General features: G+C 44.5%; 1 protein-coding gene across 2 annotated transcripts; it reads left to right on the forward strand.

Annotated features, from left to right (window-relative positions):
* The first annotated feature begins 6,277 nt into the window (after nucleotides 1-6,277).
* Nucleotides 6,278-8,810, forward strand: LOC103642314 (ethylene-responsive transcription factor 7). Of its 2 annotated transcripts, none has more exons than XM_020546107.1 (2): nucleotides 6,278-8,292; nucleotides 8,381-8,810. In XM_020546107.1, exon 1 carries the CDS (start codon nucleotides 6,529-6,531, stop codon nucleotides 7,006-7,008), a length of 480 nt encoding a protein of 159 aa, XP_020401696.1. In that variant the 5' UTR covers nucleotides 6,278-6,528; the 3' UTR covers nucleotides 7,009-8,292; nucleotides 8,381-8,810. The 2 variants fall into 2 exon arrangements, with proteins under 2 accessions (XP_020401696.1, XP_020401697.1); XM_020546108.1 differs by having other exon boundaries at nucleotides 8,417-8,810.
* The last annotated feature ends 503 nt before the right edge of the window (nucleotides 8,811-9,313 follow it).

Consider the following 9,313-nt stretch of genomic DNA (forward strand, 5'->3'; position numbering starts at 1 on the left):
GCTTAATAAGAATTATGATTTGGAGATTCACTATCACCTGGGCCCAAATTTGGTTGCAGATGCCTTGAGTCGAAAGGAGCATGTTCATTCAGCTGTTGTTGCCCAGTTACCTGATGAGATTGTTGAGGATTTCAGGAGACTTAACCTGGGGATAGTTGCTCACGCTGAAGAAGTTACTATTGATGTGGAACCTACTTTGGAGCAAGAAATCCGCAAAGGACAAATTGGTGATGCTAAGATACAAGAGATTAAGGATCTGATTACTGAAGGTCGAGGTCCGGAATTCATGGAAGATGAACAAGGCACTGTGTGGTTCAAGGACAGGATATGTGTTGCCGAGATTGATAACCTTCGAGAGACTATAATAAAGGAAGCCCATGACTCAGATTATTCTATTCATCCTGGGAGTACCAAGAAGTATCAGGATTTGAAGCTGAAATACCGGTGGTATGGATTGAAGAGAGATGTAGCTGCACAGGTGGCTAGGTGTGTTGTGTGTCAAAGAGTTAAGACCGAACATCGAAGACCAGCTGGACTATTATACCCATTAAAGATACCCGAATGGTGGTGGGAAGAGATTGGTATGGATTTCATTACTGGATTGCCCCGCACCTCGAAAGGATGTGATTCTATATGGGTTATTGTGGATAGACTGACCAAAGTGGCTCATTTCATTCCGGTCAAGACTACTTATAAGTGACCTCAATTGGCTGAGTTATATATGGCTCGGATTGTGTCTCTACACGCTGTACCGAAGAAGATCATTTTGGCTAGAGGATCACAGTTTACCCCTAGATTTTGGAAAAGTTTTCATGAGAATATGGATGCGAAGTTGAATTTTAGTTCGGCCTACCTCAGACTGATGGATAGACTGAAAGGACTAATCAAGTATTGGAGGATATGTTGAGGGCTTGTGCCCTTCAGCATTGAGGAAGTTGGGATAAAAGTCTATCATATGCTAAGTTTTCATATAATAATAGCTATCAGGCCAGTCGGAAGATGTCACCTTTTGAAGCTCTATATGGGAGGAAGTGCAGGACTCCTCTATATTGGATTAGACTGGAGAAAGACAGTTCTTTGGGCCTGAACTGATTCAAGAAGCAGAAGAACAAGTCCGTATAATTCGAGAGAATTTGAGGGTAGCTCAAACCAGACAAAAGAGCTACGCAGATAATAGAAGAAGGCCACTGGAATTTGAAGAAGGAGATTATGTGTATCTCAAGGTGTCACACTTCGTGGAATGAGGAGATTTAAAGTTAAGGGCAAATTGTCCCCTCGTTATATTGGACCATTCTTGATTTTTAGGCGAGCTGGGGAGATGGCATACCAACTCGAGTTACCTGATAGTCTATCGGATGTGCATAATGTGTTCCATGTATCTCAACTAAAGAAGTGTCTCCGTGTCCCTGAGGAACAGTTACCCATGGAAGAGCTCAGTGTTCAAGGTGATTTGACTTACACGGAGTACCCGATCAAGATTTTGGATACTTTGACTCGAGTTACAAGAAATAAGGTGATAAAGATGTGCAAAGTCCAATGGAGTCACCACGGTGAAGATGAAGCAACTTGGGAAAGAGAAGAAGAGCTTCGTATAGATTTTCCCCACCTTTTCCCTCGTTCTTCCTAAATCTCGAGGACGAGATTATTTTTAAGGGGGGTAGGATTTGTAACACCCACTTTGTAGAAAAAAATCTAGAAAGAGAAATCATAGTACTCTATAGATATTGTGTTATCTCTATTCATTATTCCATGTAAACACCCTATGCAAAAGCAGATAGTTAATAAAAGAATCTATGCCATTAAAATTATGCATCATGCTGAATATTAATTTTTGTGGTGTGCATTCTGTGACAACATAAAATAATATAAAAGAAAAGAAATATGTTAAAATCCAAATTGGAATTTAAGTTCTCAAAGGAAAATTCAAGAATTTGAGAAAGAAAAGAAAGAACACTAAACAAAGATAAAGAAAATAATTATAAAGAAAATAGTTAGATCTCCTTATTTGGGTTCAAATTGTACATTTAGAATGAATATAAATTCACAGTTAAACTTGAATTCAAATTTGAATTCTAGAAATTAAAAAGGAAAAGGAAAGTAAAGGAAAAATAAAAAGAAAAGAAAAAAAACGGATATTGGGCTGGAATACCCACTTTCGGCCCACTAAGGGACATCCTCTGCGCAGCCCAGCCAGATCAACGCTGGCACGTTGGACCCACACGTCATACCGCGCGCTCATCACCGCTCTGCCAATGCCACAGCGGGCCCACTCGCCAGTCTTCCCTCGCGCCTACTTCCTCGTCTGTGCCACTGAGTCACTGGACCCACTTCCCAACCGATCGACCACGCGTCTGCGTTCCTCCGGTGTGACTTACATGTGGGCCCGAATGGTTTGCACTCGTCTCTAACAACCTCACCGCGCATGGCGGAGCTCCGCCGAGAGCTTCGGAGTTGTCCGTTGCGTGCGCCTGGACCGGTCTGAGGAGATTAAAGTGCGGAGGAACCGAAGCCTTGACCCTCTCTCTTCATCACGTCTCTGCTCACCTCGTCGGGAAACAGTTTGAGAGAGAAAGGGGGGCGGGAGAGAGATTTAGGCCGCCGCCTGTGAATCTCGTCACCGTGGGCTGTCTGACCTCGGCGAAGGGCCGGGGAGGGTCGTCTGCACTTGGTGTTGCCGTCCGTGGCCGCAATCAAAAAGGAGAGGCCACAGGACTGCGGCAATTTCTCGCTGTCGACTGATTTGCCGTCGCGGGCAACTTCACACCGCGACCGGGTACTTCTACGGCGTCAAGTCCGGTATGTCACCCATCCATGAGTTCACCGTAGCCTCCGCATTGTGTCGATGCCGTTAAATTTGGGAATGGTTTCCTTGGACACGGGCGGGCAGTTCACCGGCGTAATCGCCGCCGCGGTGGAGTTCTCGGCGGCTGTGTGCCCAGCGTAAAGGAGGAGACGGGCTAGGGCCATCGATCTTGCGATGTGCGGTTAGGATCGGATTAGGGCAAAAGCGATTCTCTGCCGTTGGATTCCGATCCCGCGATCACGGTTTGATCTGTAGATTTAAAACAGGGACCGTCAGATCTGGATCCGGGGGGGCTGCGCTGCGTACCATTTCGTGGCTTAGGCAATCTAATCCGATGCGTCCGTTGTAGATCGGACGGTGGATCGTGGCCCGTACTCTTTCGGCCGAGCAAACATTCAAAAGAGTCCCTGTAGTTTATAGAAATTAACCCGCCGTCCGTAAGGATGTAGTTCTGAGTCTTAGGGATTTTACCCCGAGCCCCCTGCACTCTCTAAAAATAGTGCGCCCAGTCCAGAGAATAAGAAAAATCACAGAAATGAATTTAGGAATAGATTTTTAATATTAAATTAATTGCAGAAACTTGTTTAATTTGTAGAAAATCCATTTCTAGTCCAAATTGACCCATTCAAGTTTATAAAATTTTATAATTTTATTCTCTACCACCTAGAGCCTCTTTTTGGCCATGAAAACAATAAGAAATTTAATTTTCCATTTAATCCTATTTTAAACATATAAAACCTTTGAAAATTCATAACTTAAAATCTATAACTCCAAAAATTATGATTCCTGTTCCTAGGATTTTATTTTAATATGTAGAATATTGCTGTGTATTTTGTTCACATGCTTGGTGTGATGTTAATTTTTCCCTGTATATTGTGCTTGTTTGTATTGTGGCGAGTAGAAGAGCCCGTTGCTGAGGATCCTGGTGAGCAGCAGATAGAAGTAGCTGAGCAGGAGCTCATTGAAGGCAAGTTGTGCCCTTGACCACTTTTTACCCAATAATGTTCTTTAATGTCACTTATTCATGCATAGGTTAATTTTGATGGGACCCGATAGGTCACCCTAGATTGTTTATCTCATTACCTTGTTTACCCCTGAATCACTTGGGTAGTTTGCTATTGCTTTACATGGTTTTGGGATAATCATTTATTATATCTATGTTCCAATTATTCTTTTGTTATTCTATTTATGTTCATGTCAAGTTCATTAATGTTAATTGGAACATAGAGCTTAACTTGAGAACCACGTGCCACCACAAGGGTTTAATGGGACGCCCTTGGCTGACTAATTAGGAAAGCTAGTGAAAGACTACCTTACCCGAAAGGGGCAAGGGCAGTAGGGGAGTGGTCAGTGTAGGGAGGTCCTTGGTTGATTTTGCTGCGATGGCGGTCAGGCAAGAACCCTGCATTGGAGCTTCCTATAAACTGTAGCGGGTTTTCGGAAGCTAGTGGAACTTTGTAAATGCCTCGTAGTGTTGCCCTGCCGCGCTTCCTAGGTAGAGGTGTATGGGAGTCGCGACCCCTTGGCAGATGGGTAACATGACTTGTGGGTAAAGGGTACAACCTCTGCAGAGTGTAAAACTGGTATACTAGCCGAGCTTACGGTCATGAGCAGCTCAAGACTCTCTGATGATTAAATTATGGAACCTAAATTCAATTTTGTCATTTGCATATGCATGGGTTTATTATTAATTTGTTCTATTACTTTATTTAAGGTTTGGTATTTACTTACACTTAGTAATTGCTAATAAAATTTTGACCAACTACTTAAAAGCAATGTTCAGCTTTAACCATTCTCTTTGATAAGCCTTACACTCCATGAGCTCCCACCTTTGGTGAGTTCATGTCACATTATTCCCCACGACTTGTTGAGCGATGAACGTATGTGAGCTCACTCTTGCTGTCTCACACCCCCCCACAGGAGAAGAACAGGTGGTTCAGGAGGAGCCACAAGGCGAGGAGTTTGATCTGATCTAGGTGGCGTTTCTCAGTTGACATTGGCGCCAACGATCCTTAGTTCGTTTTATGTTTATTCTTTTATTTTGTAATAAGTCTTCCGCTATGTAATAAATACTCTGATGTTTTATGACATTTATCTCTATACACTCTGTTATTATATATGTTGTCTTCTTGGCGCATGTATGAGATGCACCTGGCTTTGTTCCTTAAAGTCGGGTGTGACAGTGTTGGACTCTGAGAACTTGGATATCCAATCCAACAGCTCCTCATCATTGTCCTCAACAAAATCTTCAATCAGATCTAGCACATGAAGATGCCTATAAAACCAAAAGCACCAACCATGAGCATGAGGTGCCAGTACTACATATAAATCGTAGCAGAATGTGCTGGCAAAATCAAATGGCACATTGTTCTAACCTTTAAGCAACAAAAGGTTGTGAAGATAGTTGAATCTAACATTTTATTTTGTCAAACATATCTTAGGGATGAACTGAGGGCAGACAAAGCAAGCACTGTGGTAGATTGCGTCATCATCTCGCAAATGTTGTTCTCTTTACTACTCTCTCGTACAGACGAAATTACAGAGTTAGATGGAAAGAAGTGAAAATGTTCAGTGGTTCAGTTTAATTGCAACTAAATTTACATTAATAAGATTGTACAGAATTAAAATTGTTATGATATGATCATAAGAAGCTTAGGGAAAAGAGGGAAATATGGCACAATACTAAAAATATTAAAACTATACCTCTGTCAGCGGTATCTTTATATGCCTGAACTGATAACTAGTGAAAATATTAAAATTACTTTTACCTCTTAATTAACATATGTTTATGAGTTTTCCATTATATTGCAGTTGCCTTTTTGGCTCCATAATTGTCATATGATTGAAAGTTAATTGGCATCTCTATTCTCATTGCAATTGTGGAACCCAGATCATGGCCATTAGGCCATGGCCATGTGCTTCAAGGGTAGCCTAAAGAAGTTACATACATATATGTTCTTCAAGCCTGCAAGGGGTAGCCTAAGACAGCAATGTACATACCACATTAAAGCAACACTAGCACACTTGCAAAAGGGGGAAAAGAAAGAAAGTCCTCCTAGTTACAAACCGGCGACAACAAAACCATTCCTGCCACCTGCCCTGCCAACAAATCGATACTAGTACCGCGAGCCACAAATTTATGTGCCTCAAGTCAAACCATGCCCCCTCCGGGCACCTTCCTGGTCTGAAGCCCACTTCCTCCTAGTTGAATTCGCGCTACTAATAGAATCCCTTTCACCTAGCGATTGGCAGGGAGCAAAGACATCAGCGAGAAGAGGATTCTTGTCGACATGTTGTCCTAGGCATTCAACAATCCTCCACCGGGCAAGGTCAACTACTTGCTTTTCTCAGGGGGTCAGGATCTCTCTGATCTCCTTCGCAGTCTTAGAATGGAACTCTCTGATATCCTGCTAGTACGACCTCTCAATGCATTGTAAACATGAGAAGTTTCTCGAGAAAACCTCTTTCCTTTCCTCTCTATATATATCTCTCAAGTCTCAACGACCCCTCCCACTCCCGCCTTGCTCGTCCCCCTATTTCCCTTTCTCTCTCAACCTCTATCCCTGCTTCATTCTCCCAAAGTCACTGAAGACCAACGTTGGAAGGCGCGGCGGTGAGGAGATTAGTACCGAAGATCAAGCAGGAGCCTGCAGAGACGACCACGATCCGCAAACTAGTCCGCGTCTTCTGCGACGACCACGTCGGCATGGACTCCTCCAGCCACCATGGCTGCTGCCGGTGGCGGTGCTAGAGCGGAGGCAGGGCTGCGTAAGTTCCTCGTGGAGCATCAGCCGTGCTGCAATGCCACGGTGCCCAAGGGGAGTGTTGTCGACGGTGGCAAGAGGAAAGTGGCGGCGGCGGGCGTGCCGACGGAGCCGAGGTACAGGGACGCGCAGAGGAGACGGCCTAGGGGGCGGTACTCGGCGGAGATCCGCGATCAACATAAGGGCGTGTGGCTGTGGCTAGGCACGTTCGACACTGCTGAGGAGGCGGCCAGGAGGTACGACAGTGAGGCGTGCCGACTCCGCGGGCCGTCGGAGAACACCAACTTCCTTGCGACGCTTGATTATCGTGTCCCGCTTCCGGCGCTGTCGCTGCACGCCTTGCTGCCATGTGTAAGAACACTAGTATGGATCGGGGTTGAGCGCTACTCCCAGCACTCGAAGGGTATCGTGGTGTTACACGACGAGTCCACCGCAAGCTAGATGCAACTGGGCCCGAGTTCCTCCCCTCGTCCCCCTTCATCATTATTCCTTACATAATACATAACTCCTTCTATCGACTCTGGACACCCCACACTATGATGTGGCCCTCTACAGCCCATAGACTCGACTATTGGGCCTCCTTAGTCGAGTTGTCTTTTCCACCACCGAGTCTTCATCAGCCATCCCCTTCTTGATCCTCACATTCTTCCCTCTTTTAGAAGAAGCTTATCCCCAAGCCTCATGGCCCGGGAAACAAAGCTTGAGAGAATCGAGGTCCTCCTAGGTACGGTAGCAAGCTCTTCCGACCATTGCGCCCACTTGATCAGAAACTGGAGTTTGTCACCAGATGGACTTGACATCGCTGGGGGATTTTTTTAGGTATCTGTCATTTTTCAGACAGCAAGGGTAATTTGGTCCAACTGATTATTTGAAGCAGCTAGTAGGTGGAGTTTGTAAGCGAATGTCTCCACTTTGGCTTAAATAGGAAACTGACCAAAGTATTTGAACGCTAATTTGTGATTAGCTCTTTTGACCAAAGAGGACTAAACATAGGGTCGAAGTTTAAGGTACACCATGTCACCCACATCAAAGTTCATGTCTGTACGATGCTTTTTAGCTTACTGTTTTTGCGTTATTTAGCCTTGCTAGTTGTTGTCGAACTAACTGGAGCATAAGCTTTCTCTTAGCAAACCATTCTTGGAGTGAGGGCATAGAGCAAGCATCCCGGATGTTAAATCTCATGTATCTCGGGGGTAGCCATAGAGAACCTCAAATGGAGTAAGTTTGAGAGAAGCATGGTAACTTGTGTTATACCATAATTCCGCCAGAGATAGCCAACTTTTCCACTTGCTGGGACAAGCGTGAGCAAAACAGCGAAGGTGTGTTACTAAACATTTATTGACTCATTCCATTTGACCGTCGGATTGCGGGTGGTAAGCAATAGAGAGACGTAGTTCCACACCAACAAACTTGAACAGCTCTTTCCACAAGGCACTGGTAAATATTCAGTCACGATCTATGATGATGGCTTGTGGAAGGCCGAGAAGTTTAAACATATGGTCTATGAACTGTCAAGCCATTTTTGAAGCAGTGAACGGATGGTGGAGGGTACAAAGTGATTGTATTTTGAGAACTTATTGACAATGACCAAAATGCAACTGGAATGGTGGGAAGTTGGGATTCCTTCTATGAAGTCCATGGTTATAACTTGCCAAGCTCCTTCCGGTATAAGCAGCGGCTGCAGGAGTCTAGGGTACTTGACCCTTTTCGGTTTCGCTTATTGGGGTATGGAACATTGAGTGCATCACTGATGGATCATCTTCTTCATCCTTGTCCAGATAAACATCTTTTTGATTTTGTGGTAGGTCACCAGGAATCCTGAGTGGCCTCCAATTGGCGTGTTGTGCAGGTTTGTTGAATATGACCCAAGGGAACTCAGAAGTTGCTGGCAGCAAGATTTTGTTTTTGTACCATATGACACCTTCTCGGAGGGAGTAGTCGCCTGAAGGAGAGAGGACTGCCAGTTTCTGTAGGATGTCGTGGTGTCTTCATGAAGACTGTAGGAGTCTACAATTTTGGATAGCCAGGTCGGTTGTAAAGTACTAAGGGCCATGATATGATATGAGGGTAGGCGCGATAAGGCATCAGCCACTTGGTTGTTGAGACCCTTTTGTAGTGGATTTCAAACCTGAGGCCCAAAATTTTAGTGAGTGCCTTCTATTGCCATGGGGTTGTAAGGCGTTGGTCATCCAGATGGACCAAACTACGTTGATCTGTGCGAATAATAAAGTCATTGCCCACTAGGTACGACCGCCAGTGATCCACTGCCATAAGTATAACCAAGCATTCCTTTTCATTTGTAGAAAGTCCTAGATGGCGGGGACCCAACGCTTTGCTGATAAAGGCAATAGGGTGTCCAGCTTGTTGTAAAACTGCTCCAATTCCCTTGTCGCAGGCATCAGCTTCTATCTCGAATGGCTGACTGAAATTTTAGAGAACAAGCACCGGTGCCGAGATCAAGGCTTCCTTCAAGGCCCGGAATGTTGTTTCCTGTTTCTAATGCCATACAAAAACTTGTCCTTTCTTTAATAAGGTTGTAAGAGGATGACTTGTAACACCAAAGTTTTGGACAAACTTTCTGTAGTAACCTGCTAAGCCTAGGAAGCTTTTGATGTCTTTACCAGATTTTGGAGTTGGCCATGATTTAATCGCTGCAACTTTGTCTGGATCAGTGGCCACACCTTCCTTACTGACAACATGTCCTAAGTACTTAAGTTTAGTTTGAACAGAAGAGCATTTCGACAAC

Source organism: Zea mays, chromosome 10 (genome assembly GCF_902167145.1).
Source record: "Zea mays cultivar B73 chromosome 10, Zm-B73-REFERENCE-NAM-5.0, whole genome shotgun sequence".
NCBI lineage: Eukaryota > Viridiplantae > Streptophyta > Magnoliopsida > Poales > Poaceae > Zea > Zea mays.